This window comes from Ahaetulla prasina, chromosome 7 (genome assembly GCF_028640845.1).
Source record: "Ahaetulla prasina isolate Xishuangbanna chromosome 7, ASM2864084v1, whole genome shotgun sequence".
NCBI lineage: Eukaryota > Metazoa > Chordata > Lepidosauria > Squamata > Colubridae > Ahaetulla > Ahaetulla prasina.
Genome location: NC_080545.1, coordinates 60,621,532 through 60,638,777, shown reverse-complemented (window position 1 = coordinate 60,638,777; position 17,246 = coordinate 60,621,532). Strand labels below are relative to the sequence as shown.

General features: G+C 38.3%; 1 protein-coding gene across 3 annotated transcripts in view; it reads left to right on the top strand.

Moving 5' to 3' along the window:
• Positions 1 to 17,246, top strand: part of CDK17 (cyclin dependent kinase 17) — an 87,343-nt gene that overhangs the window by 67,516 nt on the left and 2,581 nt on the right. For all 3 annotated transcript variants that reach the window (XM_058191926.1, XM_058191929.1, XM_058191928.1), the window contains 8 exons: positions 4,797 to 4,891; positions 6,560 to 6,622; positions 11,384 to 11,507; positions 13,708 to 13,828; positions 14,260 to 14,357; positions 14,624 to 14,729; positions 15,840 to 15,882; positions 16,783 to 16,873. In XM_058191926.1, the coding sequence (XP_058047909.1) occupies positions 4,797 to 4,891; positions 6,560 to 6,622; positions 11,384 to 11,507; positions 13,708 to 13,828; positions 14,260 to 14,357; positions 14,624 to 14,729; positions 15,840 to 15,882; positions 16,783 to 16,873 (741 nt within the window). The remainder of the gene's footprint in view (positions 1 to 4,796; positions 4,892 to 6,559; positions 6,623 to 11,383; positions 11,508 to 13,707; positions 13,829 to 14,259; positions 14,358 to 14,623; positions 14,730 to 15,839; positions 15,883 to 16,782; positions 16,874 to 17,246) is intronic.

The following is a 17,246-nucleotide window of genomic DNA, read 5'->3' as shown; positions in this document are numbered from 1 at the left end:
TTAATAGGTCTGATATGCGTGGTTTCTCGTTCAGAAACACCAGAGTAGAAAGCGCCTTATGCATTTTTTGCTTCTCCACAGAGCGAAACAAATTTGGGCTTAGGGGAAACATAAGCTTAAGGCCTGTTGCTTATAACCTCTCCTTCCCTCCCTCCCTCCCTCCCTCCCTCCTTCCATTTCTATGCCTGCTCATCTCAGTCAATGACTCTAGGCAGCTTACAATTCAGAAAATATATTATGGTTAAAAAATTTAAACACATTTAAAAACAGTAAAACCAAAAAAAAAACATTAAAAGCATCCAATTCAAGATAAACAAAAGCAAGATATTTGGCCAGTTAGCAATATATCCAGGAAATGGAGCAATTAAAATATTCAGTGCCTAGGCTTGGGAATTTTTGCTATTGTTTATGTCCTAGTATCAGAAAATGAAACACTGATTATTTTTGCCAATTTGAAATAAGCTGCTTATTTCTCCAACATATGACCAAAGCAAAGCTTTAGAATTAAAAAAAAAGAAGAATATATTGAATTGTAAGGTTTAAAGTAACAGAATAAAGTGTCTCTAATTTAAGATAAATGGCAGAAAACTACGTTCTTATTCAACTCTTTTGGTGGAGGAAATGTGTTAATTATATTCTATGACATTTAGGATATGTATAAAGTTTGAATAATAACACAGAAATGTAAGGTGTTTATTGAAAGTGCTGCAGTTTTATTGCTTATTTATTTATTTATTTATTTATTTATTTATTTATTTATTTATTTATTTAAATTTTTATACCGCCCTTCTCCCGAAGGACTCAGCCAAAGATAAAAACAATAAAATATACAAAGTTAAAATATCAATTTAAAAAACATATTCAATAATGGCCGAATTAAAACCGTCAATTGACCCAAACTAAAATAACCCATATAAAATTACAAAAATTTAAAATTTAAAATTTTAAAATCAGGCCAGTCCCACTTGGATGAATAAGTAAGTTTTTAATTCCCGGCGAAAGGTCCAAAGGTCAGATATTTGGCGCAAACCGGGGGGAAGTTCGTTCCAGAGGGTAGGTGCTCCAACAGAGAAGGCCCTTCCCCTGGGGGCTGCCAGCCGGCATTGCTTGGCGGAGGGCACCCTGAGAAGACCCTCTCTGTGGGAGCGTACGGGTCTGTTCTGTTTCCCTCCCCCCCAATACTCCCAGCAAAGAGTCAGTCAGAGGCCTTCTTTTCTCCTTTTATTTACATAGATACATGTCCTGGCCACATCTACCCACGGGCCTGCCAAGTTTCTGGAGATAACGAGGGAATTATAGATAAGGCCAGAATTACTCATGAATATATTCTTCCCTCCATTGAGACAGTTAGCCCGCGCCAATTCATTGCTTTGTCCAAGACAAAAAACCAGGAAGTCCCGCCTCCTATTTATAGTCTCTGCAGATGTCACTGCATGACAATTATGACTTGGCTTTGTCCCAACTCTTCCGCTGCTGCGCACGCCGATCACGTCTGCGCAGTCTTGCATCACTCCAAAGCTGTTCTTGGGGCGTTGCCAAATCAGAAGAAGGCTCCAGGGAATCAGGCTTTGCCAGCCCCTCCTCCTCCCTTTGAGTGGGTGCCAGGGAGGGAAAGGGCTCAAGAGAAGCAGGGCTTGCCAGGTCTTCTTCTCCCTCACTCTCTGAATCATCCGAGTCCAGGAGTCCGGGTCCAGGAACCTGGGTCACAACAGGGTCGATGGGAGGCATAAGGTAACAGCAGGCAGTCCCGTAAGTACCCGGGCCCTAAGCCATGGAGCGCTTTGAAGGTGGTAACCAGAACCTTGAAGCGCACCCGAAAGACCACAAGTAGCCAGTGCAGACTGCGCAGGAGCGGTGTTACCCGGGAGCAACGTGCAGCTCCCTCGATCATCCGCGCAGCTGCATTCTGGACTAACTGGAGTCTCCGAGTGCACCTCAGGGGTAACCCCATGTAGAGAGCATTGCAATAATCCAGACGAGAAGTGACGAGAGCATGAGTGACCGTGCATAAGGCATCCCGGTCCAGAAAGGGACGCAACTGGCGAACCAGGCGAACCTGGTAAAAGGCTCTCCTGGAGACAGCCGCCAAGTGATCTTCAAACGACAGCTGTCCATCCAGGAGAACGCCCAAGTTGCGTACCCTCTCTGTTGCGGCCAGTGACTCGCCCCCAACAGACAGCCGCGGTTGCAGCTGACTGTACGGGGGTGCCGGCATCCACAGCCACTCCGTCTTGGATGGATTGAGTCTGAGTCTGTTTCTCCCCATCCAGACCCGTACCCGTACCCGTATTCTTTATTTGAAGAATAAACATGTAAAATATTTTGATGTAAGATGTCAAGATTCCAGAAAGTTAATATTTTATCAGTTGGGGCCCATTCTAAATTCATTACAATTGGACTGATGAAAAAATGGGCTGTTTTAAATTAGCAATACCTATGGGGGAGGGGGACACAGGAAACCAGTTTCATGAAAGCAAAGACATTATAGTATGTGTTCTGTTCCCTTTTTATATATCACGGGTGTCAAACTCAATCACATCACGTGACATACTGTGACATATATTTTTTTGGCCTTTGTGGAGCCGGGATGGGCATGGCCTGTGCATGATGCATCTGGCCCGCGGGCCGCCAGTTTGACACCCCTGTTATATATGTTGTAAAAGGGGTGGAGCTGACAAAAGGAGTGAAATCTGCCAATTTCATTGATTTCAATCTCATAAAGTCAGCACAGAGTTCAATTCATTTCTCAGTTTTTTCTTAAATGAAGTAGTTACCTGCCCACAATTTACTTCATAAATTGTATTTCCTTCTTTTCATCATCAAAATAACTTGCTGTTTTTTATGTATGCTTTTGATCAACTCAGGGCATGTAACTGGATCTAAGCTATTTTAAGGATGATGATCAGACTTCTCGTGGATATGTTTTGAGCACAAAAGAATACAAATTCTATGTAATTGTGCTGAAAAGATTAGATCAATTTAGGCCAAATTGCTAATTGCAGCTATAGTTGATTTCAGCTGAATTTTTTTTCTTGGATGTGAAGTTTCTAAACGAAACTACAAACCAGTGTGTATGCTTCAAAACTAGGGGCAAACTCAAGGCCTGGGGGCCGCATCTGACCCGTGGGGTGCTTAAATCTGGTCTCTGGGGCCGCCCTGGAATAGCAAAGGACCAGTCCATGGTGCCTCTGCCAGTGAAAATGTACCTCAGGAGGGCCCCCATAGGCTCCATTTTCGCTGGCAGAGGGCTAGCAAAACAAATCAAAAGCAAAACAAAAGGAGAAATGTTTTCCCTTTTGCATTTGAGCATGCAAAAAGGAACAGAAAGGAGAAAGGGATAGATGAAAGACAAAGTAACAGATGGGAAGAGAGCAAGGAAGGAAAAATAAGGATAGAGGGGAAGGAAAAAGAAAGGAGAATGAAGAGGGAAAGAAAAAAGGAGGGAGGGAAGGAAGGAAGGAAGGAAGGAAGGAAGGAAGGAAGGAAGGAAGGAAGGAAGGAAGGAAGGAAGGAAGGAAATTATAATGAGAGTGAGGGAGGGTCTGAGGGAAGTCAGCACTTGGCCATCACAGGTGCCCCCGACACAGGTGATATCGAACTGGCCCTGCCTACCCTGGCCACACCCACCTGGCCATGCCTACCCCAGCCATGCCCACACCAGCCCCCCCAAGGTCAAACACAGCCCTGATAACGATCCTCAATGAAATTGAATTTGACATCCCTCCTTTATTTATTTATTTAATTGGATTTTTATACCGCCCTTCTCCCGAAGGACTCAGGGCAGTTTACAGCCAGGTAAAATAGAACAAGAATAAATACAAGATAAAAATCATATTTAAAAAACTTATTAATTGGCCCAAATTAAAATATCATTAAAACAATAAAACCCCAATTTAAAAACTAAAATCCTACGCCAGTCCTGCGCAAATAAAAAGATATGTCTTAAGCTCGCGGCGAAAGGTTTGAAGGTCAGGAAGTTGGCGGAGTCCTGGGGGAAGTTCATTCCAGAGGGTGGGAGCCCCCACAGAAAAGGCCCTTCCCCTGGGGGTCGCCAGCCGACATTGCCTGGAGGACGGCACCCTAAGGAGACCTAGCAAAAGAAGAGTATCGCTCAGCATTAATTAAAGCAGCCACATCCTTTTTCAGATTTCACCCACTTTTGCTTTAATAATGATTAGGTAAAATAATTTTTAAAACAGCAGTATATTTTCTAAGGTACACAAAACAGTGTTTTAATGAATAGCATAAAGTTGCTGTGCTCACATGAGATCTGAAGCACTTCTTCCTAATTACTTTTGAAGACTAATCAAATTAATGAAAAATAATTTAAAAAGTACTACATATTTGCCACCCAATAACACAGGTAATCCTTGACATATAACCATTCGTTTTAGTGACCATTGGAAATCACAATGGCACTGAAAAAAGTGACTGATGACCATTTGTTTTCAAATTTACAGCTGTTGCAACATTCCCGTGATCACATGATCAAAGTTCAAACACACAGCAACTGACATGTATTTATGACGATTCAGTGTCCCAGGATCATGTGATCACATGACAATTAAAGTCAATGAGGAAGCCAGATTCCCTTAACCACCATGTTACTAATGTAACAACAGCAGTGATTCACTTAACAACTATGGCAAGAAAGATTGTAAATTGTGGCAAAACTCACTTAACAACTGTCATTTTTAGCAATGGAAATGTTGGGCTCAATTGCGATCATAAATTGAGGATTACCGTTCGTTTCACTCATATTTATATTTGACAGTTTATTCTGTTCTTTTTTTCAGTGTCATTGCTAAAAGATCTAAAACATGCAAATATTGTTACGTTACATGATATTGTCCATACAGACAAGTCATTAACTCTTGTATTTGAGTATCTGGTAAGTTTTAGAAAAAATCTCTCAAGTGTTTAGCTTAATCATCTAAAACTGTAAGATAGAAATATGGTAAGCAAAATAATAATAATGTAATACTTATCTGGGAGGGTAATTTTTGTAATCTTTTGATGCCATAGTTTTAATTTTTTTTATTTATTTAATTTTGTCACAACAGTATACATAAACATTGTCATAGTAAAAAAAGAAAACATATCATGAAATATATATATATATATATATATGTAAAGGATATGCATAGCTATATTAATTAGATATAATAAAGAGAACAATAGGACAGGAACAGTAGGCACTTTTGTGCTCTTATGCACGCCCCTTATAGTCCTCTTAGGAATGGGGTGAGGTTAATAGTAGACTGTTTTTGGTTGAAGATTTTGGGGTTTTTTGTAGAGACTATGGAGTCAGGTAATGAGTTCCAAGCATTAACAACTCTGTTGCAGAAGTCATATTTTCTGCAATCAAGTTTGAAGCGGTTGACATTAAGCTTGAATCTATTTTTTGCTCTTGTAATATTGTGATTGAAGCTGAAGTAGTCATTTACAGGAAGGATATTGCAATAGATGATATTGTGTGTTAAACACAGGTCATGTCGAAGTCGACGTAGTTGTAAGTTTTCTAATCCCAGGATTTCAAGCCTTGTGGCATAAGGTATTTTGTTGTTTTCGGAGGAGTGAAGAACTCTTCTAATAAAATATTTTTGGACGCGTTCTATTGTATTTATGTCAGAGATGTGGTGTGGGTTCCAGACTGATGAGCAGTATTCAAGAATAGGTCTGGCAAATGTTTTGTATGCTCTAGTTAGTAGTGTAGAGTTTTTGGAAAAGAAGCTACGTAAAATTAGGTTAACTACTTTTAGAGCCTTTTTTGCTATGTAGTTGCAGTGGGCTTTGGCATTTAGGTCATTTGATATGAGCACTCCAAGATCTTTGACAGGGTGAGGGTTGTCGGTAAGGTAATGTCCATCAAGTATGTACTTAGTGTTTGGGTTCTTTTTTCCAATATGTAAGACTGAGCATTTGCTGGTAGAGATTTGGAGTTGCCAAGTTTTAGACCAATCGGAAATTGTTTTCTAGAAACTCACAGTGGTACCTGGAAAAACGTTTTTCACTAGCTGATTAGTATAAGACCCACAGTATCTCTTTAGGTCTCCTTGGATTTTTTTTTAATATCCACTTAATCCACAGTATCTCTTTAGGTCTCCTTGGATTTTTTTTTAATATCCACTTAATTATGTTCAATGTGAGCAAAATGTTCAGACCATAAACATACATGGAGATGTTTTTTGAGTTCTATTGCTTAAGGCAAAAACCTTTTTTTCCTCAAATACTGATTAAAATTAGAAATAGGTCTCTCAGCCGAAATATTTTTGTTAGTTAATCATCTGTCTCTGCTAATGAAACAATGAATTAATCAAAAGTTGCTGTACTAATTTCTTAATCTTGACCAGCATTGTAACTACTTTGGTGACCCTTTTAAACAAGCTAATTTAGAATTTTAAAGAAGTAAACACTTTAAGGCTAGCTTTTAACATATGTTTAATATATGTTACTTCCATTTGTCCTGAATTAGAGGTAGGATATTCACCAAAGTAAATAATTAACAATAAATAATAAAATGCCTTATCTTTAATGCAAATTATTTTTATTTTGTCAGGACAAAGACCTAAAGCAATACATGGATGACTGTGGGAACATTATGAGTGTGCATAATGTGAAGGTGAGTCCTAATCTCTAATTTTCCATTTGATTTTTTCCTGAATACAAATGCTATCCATGTTCATACATTTTTCTAAATATTTTTTCTTTAGAAAATGAATTTCATTATTAAAATGTATTTAAGCTTTGACTATGGGAATCTGACTCGTTGCAATAAATATATAAGGAATTTGGTTTTATAAGTTGGTTCTTGCCTTTCAATAGACTTTTTTTATATTTTTACACTTTCTTTTAAGTAAGAGTAGTGTGCTTAATAAACAACAGCTGACAGAATAAATGTGGTTGACAGCATAATGTACTAGAACATCATGAGATTTGGCTTATACAACCATCCAACTGTTCTTGTCTCCAACTTTAACCCTGTAGGGTCTTTTTTTTGATGTGGATGGGGGCAGGGTTGGGGTGGGAAAAATAGAAAAAAAAACTTTTCTTTGAAATTCTGTTGATTTATATTAGATAGAGATATTGATAGATTCCAAATGTAAATCTTTAACTTTCTGGTATGGGTAGGTTTATCCAGACATGGAAGAGGCAACAAACTTCTTTTAAAAATCCTTTATAAAAAGAGAATAAAATACAAATGTGGCAGGATAACTAAAGTTTTGTAACTATATATATTGAAAGATAAATAGCTGAAAAAAACTGTTCTGTGACAAATGCAACTCATAAGTATTCCTAGTATATAAATTCAACTTTTTGGAAGCTTTTAACATTATGGATAAATTGGCAAACTCTGCAAAACCTCTTTAATGCTCGGTTCCCTTCCTCTGTTCAATGTGGCAGGTATTTAGATGGTATTTTCAGGAAGAACAGGAAATAGATGAGGAAAAAGACTTCCCTCTACCTGAAGTTCTAGAGAATGCAGTGTTGGCTGAGTGGACAAACAGGCTGCATTTAGATTTCTATGTTTAGAATAGGTAAATCTAGTATTCTTATCATTGAGTTCCCTGGGTTGCTAAAAAATGGTTATAGGAAAATGGGATAGTGATATTCTGCTTTTTTATAGTACTTATTCACATAAGCGAAATGAACTATCCTGGAATTAGTTATTTTGCAGTTATTACATGACCACACAAATTTCCTCTGAATGGCACTGAGTGCTAATGTAGCCAGTAGTATATTGGATGTGGAACAAAAAACTAAACTCATTGGGTCCTGAGAGAGTAATGTTATTTCAGCCTCAGTTTTACATATATAATCTAGCCGGGCAATTATTACCTGAGAGTAGAACATTTGAATTTATGCATGAGAAATTATTCAAAACCATCCTCAGGACTGCAATTTCTTAATGTACCCCTGGGTGAATTACTCCTGTACCTCTTGCTATAATTCAACTTCAACACAAATAGTGGGAAGCCAATAAATAGGAGGAAATGTACTTTTCTTGGATCAAAGACAAGAATAAAACAAGGCAAATAAAATGTATAATTCCAGTCACCGTGCAAATAATTAATAATTGTTACTAGCAATTATCACTTCAGAGCAGGGCTTGTTTTATTTTTAATTTGCCCATTTTTGATGCAGAATTTCTGCAGATATTAAAATTGGAGACATGAATGCACTGATTCAAAAAAATGAGGGGGGAAAAGATGTGTGCAGGATTCTAGGATTTTATGCCAGGTTGCTAAGAATGAGTAGAAAGGTGGGTAGCCCAATATGACACAATACTAAAGGTCCATGAAAAGCACTGAGAACATAATGGTTTTCAGATCTCTTTTAAAAATTGGTTTGCAAATCCCAGGAAGAAGCTTTTTGTTCTAAAACCACTTTGCAAACTATGCCTGAGCACTAAAATATATAGCAGAATGCTAAGGTATTGTGTGTGTACATGTCTTATGTAACGAATACAAATAAGCCAGAGCCTGTTTCTTTTATGAGAAAATTTCTGTACTGTATGAAAAAGAAGTGTCTTTGAGCATCTGGTTGTTACTGCAGATGTTAGCCAGATATAAAAAAAACAAAATGCAGAAGCATAAGAAAAACAGAAAAGGGAATACAGTTGCATCAAAATAAAACTTTCCACAGCTATGAAAGTATGAAATATGTGATTAAACATAAGATAGAAACACATTATTAGGAATGGTTGTCATATCATACAGCAGGCTTATTAACCTGTGGTTTGGCTTTTATTACATTTTAAACAGATGTCTGCAGGGTAAGGGAACATAATGCGTTGGTTCCATCCCAGGCGCCTGATGGACCCAGAGAGGTTCCTGACGGAGCTTGGGCCGTTACCCGAGAATCTGGCCCGCGGCATGACTGAAGAACTAGTCAGAACTGGAGCTTTGGACCGTGTCGTGCCTTTGCGGCCTCTGACCCGGCGCAGGTCTCAACCGGTTCCTTGGTTCTCCGAGGAGCTGAGGGAGATGAAACGCCGGAGAAGACGCCTAGAGAGTGCTTGGAGATCCAGCCGTTCTGAGGCTGACCGGACACTAGTTAGGTCCTATATTAGAACCTACCTAGTGGCATTGAGGGATGCGAAACATTCTTACGTTTCCTCCCTCATTGCGTCGGCAGATAACCGCCCTGCCGCCCTGTTTCGGGTGACCCGCTCTCTCCTTCAACAGGAGGGGTGGGAGGACCCATTACAAGGGCGTGCCGAGGAGTTTAACGGTTATCTATACGATAAAATCGTTCAGCTTCGGGATGGATTGGATCAAAATTGGGTAGATCCAAGCGAGAGTTTCGAGACTCGTCTTGTTGAGACTGTTTGGGATAGTTTTGACCCTGTGACTCCCGAGGACATGGACAGGTTGCTGGGAAGGTTGAATGCCACCACATGTTTACTGGACCCGTGCCCCTCCTGGTTGGTGCTGGCCACGCAGGAGGTGACACAAGGCTGGCTCCGGGGAATTACAAATGCTTCTTTGCGGGAGGGGGTCTTTCCCACTGCCTTGAAAGAGGCGGTGGTGAGACCTCTTCTCAAGAAGCCTTCCCTGGACCCAGCTGTTTTAGTAAATTACCGTCCAGTCTCCAACCTTCGTTTTATGGCGAAGGTTGTAGAGAGTGCGGTGGCACGTCAATTACCCCAATACCTGGATAAAACTGTCTATCTAGACCCGTTCCAGTCCGGCTTCCGGCCCGGATACAGTACTGAGAAGGCTTTGGTCGTGTTGGTGGATGATCTCTGGAGAGCCAGGGATAAGGGTTACTCCTCTGCCCTGGTCCTATTAGACCTCTCAGCGGCTTTCGATACCATCGACCATGGTATCCTGCTGCGCCGGTTGGAGGGTTTGGGAGTGGGGGGCACCGTTTATTGGTGGTTCTCCTCCTACCTCTCTCACCGGATGCAGACGGTGTTGACAGGGGGGCAGAGATTGACCCCGAGGTGCCTCATGTGTGGGGTGCTGCAGGGATCGATTCTCTCGCCCCTCCTGTTCAACATCTATATGAAACCGCTGGGTGAGATCATCAGTGGTTTTGGGGTGAGGTACCAACTGTACGCTGATGACACACAGCTGTACTTTTCCACCCCAGGCCACCCCAACGAAGCTATCGAAGTACTGTCCCGGTGTTTGGAAGCCGTACGGGTCTGGATGGGGAGAAACAGGCTCAAGCTTAATCCCTCCAAGACGGAGTGGCTGTGGATGCCGGCACCCCGGTACAGTCAGCTGCAGATGCGGCTGACTGTTGGGGGCGAGTCATTGGCCCCGATGGAAAGGGTGCGCAACTTGGGCGTGCTCCTGGATGGACGGTTGTCCTTTGAAGACCATTTGGCGACCGTCTCCAGGAGAGCTTTTTATCAGGTTCGCCTGATCCGCCAGTTGCGCCCCTTCCTGGACCGGGATGCCCTATGCACGGTCACTCATGCTCTCGTTACTTCTCGCTTGGACTATTGCAATGCTCTCCACATGGGGCTCCCCTTGAAAAGTACCCGGAGACTGCAGTTAGTTCAGAATGCGGCTGCGCGGGTTATTGAGGGAGCAGTTCGAAGCTCCCATGTAACACCTATCCTGCGCAGACTGCACTGGCTACCTGTCGTCTTCTGGGTGCGCTTCAAGGTATTGGTTACTACCTTTAAAGCGCTCCATGGCTTAGGACCGGGATACTTACGGGACCGTCTACTGCCGTCCTCTATCTCCCAACGACCGGTGCGTTCTCACAGAGAGGGACTCCTCAGGGTGCCGTCAGCCAAAAAATGTCGACTGGCGGCCCCCAGGGGGAGGGCCTTCTCTGTGGGGGCTCCTACCCTGTGGAACGAACTTCCCCCTGGACTTCGACAACTATCTGACCTTAGGACCTTTCGCCGCGAACTTAAAACCTATTTATTCCGCCTTGCTGGACTGGCTTGATTTTTAAAACTTTTAATTTGATTTTATGGGTTTGAAATTTCTGTCAATTTTATAGGGCGTTATTACATTTTAAATTTGGCCATTTGAATAAGTTTTTTAAGGGTTGTTTTTTAGTATTGTATGTATTGTTTCTTTTGTATTTTATTTTGGCTGTTCACCGCCCTGAGTCCTTCGGGAGAAGGGCGGTATACAAATTAAAATATTATTATTATTATTATTATTATTATAATCAGAGACAGAAAGTTATACATTCCAAGCCAAATAGATAAATTTTAAAATTATTATATTATGTAACAAAGATAAATAGACTAATTACAACCTGCATATGAATATAGCTTATATTTTCAAATGTTTTTTCTTCTTCTATACATTGATAAACATGTTGTATTATCTTGGCAGCTTTGACATTCAATTAGTGTTGGTTTGGTTATTTTTCCTGAAACTTTTATTAATCCCCTCTCTCCTATCAGTTATTTTTATACCAGATTCTGCGTGGTTTGGCCTATTGTCACAGAAGAAAAGTACTACACCGGGACCTAAAACCACAAAATCTACTAATTAATGAAAGAGGAGAATTAAAGCTAGCAGACTTTGGTTAGTAAAAGAGCTGATGGATTTTTTGGACTGGGAAAAATATTTCCTTCTATTTCACTTCTATGAACACCTTTCAATGCCTACATTAATTTTAAGAATACTAGTCTGTGTGTGTTTGTACACAGATTCATTAACACATACACATTCATGTTTACATACCAAGATAGCTACAATTCACATTTGCTGAGTTTTACTCAATTGATTTAAGGGCCATTTCACAATGTAAGTTTCCCTGTGAGCTAATGCGTTAATGAATGTACAGTCTGAAATGTTAAAAAAAAATATTTTGGAAGAGAATTTAGCACTATTACCAATATTCTGACATATATACCAATAATTTTTTTTGTACTAATTTTTTGTTTATCAGAGAAGCACATTCTTGTTCTTATTCTTTCAGAAACAGAAGTTTCTCTCAAGAAAATCCTCACAATGATGAAAGCTTCTCATCATGCTTTATAGCTTTTGCCTTTAGCTATTTCTAGCGTTTTAAGCTTTTTGCTAATCTTAATTCACCTGGTTGTAAAAACATGTTACAGTGCTGTTTCAGTTTGAACTATGGATTATGTTCCTTCTCCGATTTTCCAACTCTTTATGTTATAGGGCCAAACATGCTTGGTTAGTTGTCCAAGAGCCAGTATTAATTTTTAGGTGATAGGGAAAATCAAACTGTTCTTGGAAGGAAAAACACACACAATGTGCAGGATGAGTGGGAATACTTAGAACACAAAACACAGAGGGCTCTTCTTGCCCCTCTGCTTCCTCCCCTCACCCCACCCACCCCCAAAAAAGAGTTTATTATATTCCTCTGGTTGTTAAAGCCATCCCGGAAACATTCTGGGCATTATGTTTAAGGGAATATTTTTTTTTAAAAAACAGCCTATTTCACCTTTGTCACTTGGTACTTTCTGTATGCTTTTTAAAGGAACTGTTTATTGTGTAAGGGTATCTTCCCTTTTATGAACCATTGTGACTTCTGTTGCGGTAGCACTTTCCACACAGACTCAGAAATACTGCAGACAGTATCTTGTTCAGTTTCTTGACAAAGCAGCTCTAAGTCTCTTGTACTATAGGCTAAAGTGGCATACAGTTCCCTTCATATCCAAGCTGGATGGCCAATAAGAGTCATTGGGTGGACACCAGATTGGAGAAAGTTGCCAGAGGCACTTCCTCCTTAGTAGGACTGACGAATATGTGCCAGGATGGACAATGTTTTCATCTCAAGGGATATTTTATTTATTTCTCCTGAGGACCACTTTCAAAAGTTAGATATGGCCAAACATATGGAACTAATATTAATTTTGTTGTTTTCATTCTGTATTTTTAGTCTTTCTCTTTTCTTAATGCCTTCTTTTCCTTCTCTCCTTTGCTTTATTTTGGTGTATTTTCTTTGTGCACTAATAAAAGACTGTCCCTTTCTAGATGCATAAAAAGGAATGCAAACTTTCTGGCAGTACAGGAAGTCATTAATCTCTACCTGAATCACCAGGCTTCAGGGGAAAGGGATAGTTGAAAGGGCATGGTTGTCTGGAGACTGCTGTTAGGATAGGTGGGGAGGTTTAGCAGAGGCGTCATCACAAATGGCAAAAGTGTTTCTCAGAAAGACTTGGGTTTTTTTTGTTTTTTGTTTTTGTTTTTTGAATTTATATCCCGCCCTTCTCCGAAGACTCAGGGCGGCTTAAACTGTGTTAAGCAGTAGTCTTCATCCATTTGTATATTATATACAAAGTCAACTTTTATTGCCCCCAACAATCTGGGTCCTCATTTTACCTACCTTATAAAGGATGGATGAGTCAATCTTGGGCCTGGTGAGACTTGAACTTGCAGTAATTGCAAGCAGCTGTGTTAATAACAGACAGACTTAGTCTGCTGAGCCACCAGAGGCCCTGTTGGCAGTAATAATTCCATAACATGGATGCATGATTTTCTAAACATGAGTGATACATCTAAAGTAGAAAAAAGAGACCAGAAGGATATAACAGGCATGTTTTTGCACACGCATTAATGATACATGCTTACTTCTAATCAAAGTTGCTGACATTGGTCTTTCAAAAATAAATGCTCCTGTCTGATAGCAGCATGCAAATGCTTAGCTATAGTTTCTGAACCACGTGAAATTTCTATGAAAAAGAATTATATAATATAAAATTGAAGAAAGATTGAATAGGGCTAAGGAAATTCCTTTTGCACTTTATTTTTGAAGGCTTGGCTAGAGCAAAATCTGTTCCTACGAAGACATACTCAAATGAAGTTGTCACATTGTGGTATAGGCCTCCAGATGTTCTCCTTGGATCTTCTGAATATTCCACACAAATTGATATGTGGTGAGTTTCAAATATTAACCTGCTTCCTTGCTTTCAAATTAAACGTATCTGTATATTTTTCTACTTTAACTTTAAGTAACCTTTGTTAATAATAAGCAGTAATACTGGAGCTGCTTCTCTAGTTCACACTTGAAACTTTGGGGGAAGAAGAAGGAAGCAAGCAAAGAAAATATTGTTTATTTGTAAAATCTCAAAATTTAATTGATTTGAATCTCTGAACTTTAAATATAAAATCTCAATAGTGAGACTGGACAAATGTATTTCAAGTGAATGCAAATCTTGTTCATTATTTTTCATAACCAAGGAAAAAAATGACCTCACTACCTTAACACGATTAGGTTAAGTAGGCCATCTCACCTATCATTAAAATTATATATTTAAATACTTTCATCTCCTTTGTAATACTTAATTGAGCTTTTCCTCTCTTAAAGGGGAGTTGGATGTATATTTTTTGAAATGGCATCAGGAAGACCTCTCTTTCCTGGGTCAACGGTTGAAGATGAATTGCACTTAATTTTCAGACTTCTGGGTAAATATGTTTAGCTTACAGCTGTGAGTTTATTTTTCTCTTATTAAGAGAATTTCTGAAATCTTTACTTGCACTATAATTGAAATGTTTATATGATTATAAAGGGAGAGATATGATTTTGATATTTCAAGTCTGTACTTTTGTTAAAACCAGTTATCTATTTTGGAAGCTGTTGTTTAAAATTTTACTTTATTTATTTTAATGTCTACATGTACTCCTTACATGTCTCCTTACATTACATTGATTTGTTTAATCATTCAACTCAGGAACTCCATCACAAGAAACATGGCCAGGCATTACTTCCAGTGATGAGTTTAGGAATTACAATTTTCCCAAATACAAGCCACAACCTTTGATCAACCACGCTCCAAGGTATTTAAAGTTCATATTGCACATATATCATAAGTACTCTCTCTGGGGGGAAAAACCCTCACTAAGAACTCTTTTTGTTGAGGGATTAATTCTAAATGGATTATTATTCTCATTGTTTAGTGGCTATTTGTCCAGAATGCTTTCATGCCTTTGCATAAAGAATAGTAGAATAATTGAATTTGTATAATATCTGCTAATAATCTGAATTAACAGTTTTTATAATTAAGGCATCAACTATAAAAGTGAAAATTGACTCCAGGAATCTTACATTGTTGAAGTTCTACATTTTAACTATACCTATACCTAGATTTGTTGAATAGCAGGTTATGATAGTTTGTTTTGTTTTATTAAAAATGCGTTATGGCAATCCAGTTTTAAATAATTAGACACTCCAACATATTGTATTATTTTCCCTGAAATAGTCTTCAGTTCTGTTCAAGAGGGTTGGGAGATCTTCCAGAGAAGATTTGGCAATCACAAAAGAAAAAAGCTATAGATGTTGCTGGTATATAAGTGGAATTCCCCTTGTGTGGTACTAAGTTTATTCTAAAGATCAAATAAAGGCTAAAGACAGCCGCTGCATAATAAAGAAATCTCAAACCAGTGACTCTCAGCAAGTAATGTTAACCTGTGATTTATTTGAAAACCCATATTCTAGTGCTTAATTTTGTTTAGGCATCTGTTTGCTACACATTTTCCTTTACACTATTTGAATTAGACAATTATTCAACTGGCAATTATTTTCCAGTTCTTGTGGATTTACGTTCATTTTGTGATTTTGTATTTTCAAAATAAATTACTTTTCTTTGGTGGTAAGCATGTGTAATACATTTTTATATATTTTCAATGCCAGTTCCATGATACTTCAGTTTATTTAAAAGTATTGTTTTTTATTTTTATATTAAAATACAATGAAATAATAGTATTAACACAATGCATTTAGTAATAACAGTAGATGTATCACCTTATTAGTGTTAAATAGAATCCATAATTACATTCAAGATATTTTGAAATTCGAAGTATCTCTTATGCAAAGGCACACACATTATTTCAATTATTAGAATCCAATCTGGAAGGTGTGAATAAACAATGAATATGGTTTATTTCTAGGTTGGATTCAGAAGGGATTGAACTGATAGTAAAATTTCTTCAAGTAAGTTGTTTTTTGTATTCTTTACACAGGTAGTTTCAATGAGTACTTTTCAAGTTCTTTATTTGGTAGATTATAAGAATTCAAAACTATGGTTCAAAAAAGAGCATTATTTAAATGTTGCTCTTGTATGTAGACGTTCGTGCAGCTTCTTTTTGTTTATTGTTAAGGATCTCTTCCTTCAATCAAATATTTCTTCCTTCAGTTGATAATTTCATATAGTAAAACCCTGAAAAAGTACATAAATGATGAATTCCTTAAAAGATTTTGAAAGTCAACAGCAAAAATAATTTTGCACATGCATGCATATACACAAATAAAGGCAAGAAAATATACTACAGTTTTTGTCTGCGTTTATATGTGGAACCTAACGTAATTCAGGCTGCACTCACCCAGTGTTCTAAACCGAAGGTTTTAAATAATGGATCTTTGAATGAGATATACTAAACCAAAAATCTAACAAACAATATGTCTTAATGTATTTGTATCACAGGCCATGGAGTCAGTCTATTAATTCATTTGTTTCAGTTTTATTCATTTCTGATTTCCCAAGAAGCACCCACTGTCACTTCCCTTAATGTCCACAAGCTTCCTGACCCATTTGAGCTTTTTACCACTTTAAACACTTACTTCACTAAAATTTTATTTCCATTATTACTTCTGACCCCTATAGAAAGTCCAATACATCTTTATCAAACTTTTAAATGTGCTTCCCAGGCTGAAAAGTTGGAGGTTTTCATTTACCTTTACTAATAGCAGTTCCCTAGGTTTTATCCCAGTCATTTTGCCTGAATTCTTCTATAGCTACAGGTACTGAAGATCAAACACTGGGATTTGAAGTAAAATAAAACCTATCCTGCATCAATTGTGTTTTAAAATAGTCTCTATCCTTTTGTTTGCCAGTATGAATCAAAGAAAAGAATATCAGCAGAAGAGGCTATGAAACATGCATATTTCAGAAGTCTTGGAACTAGAATACATACTTTACCAGAAAGTAAGTTTATTGTGCCTTTGATATGAGCTGGGCATCTGGTTTTGAAGAGGTTTACCCTACTTGCTCAAAAAATTAAGAACCTTTCTAAATACTACATTGAATCAAACTATCCACTTGAGTTAGGCTGTGTTGAAACGAATAGTTATTAACTTTGTATCTTTCATCTGAAAGACCTTTATTGATACCCAATATCAGGTACAAATCAAATTTAGACGGGCTTTTAGCTCTTCCTGCTTTTGTCCAGCTGGGATTGGAAGCAGGCATGATGACAGGAAAGAAACATAAAGTTCCTGTAAATCCTTCAGGATTATTCAGATTGGAGCATTCTATAAATATTGTTTGATAAAGTTTCCTTCTGATCCTAAATATATTT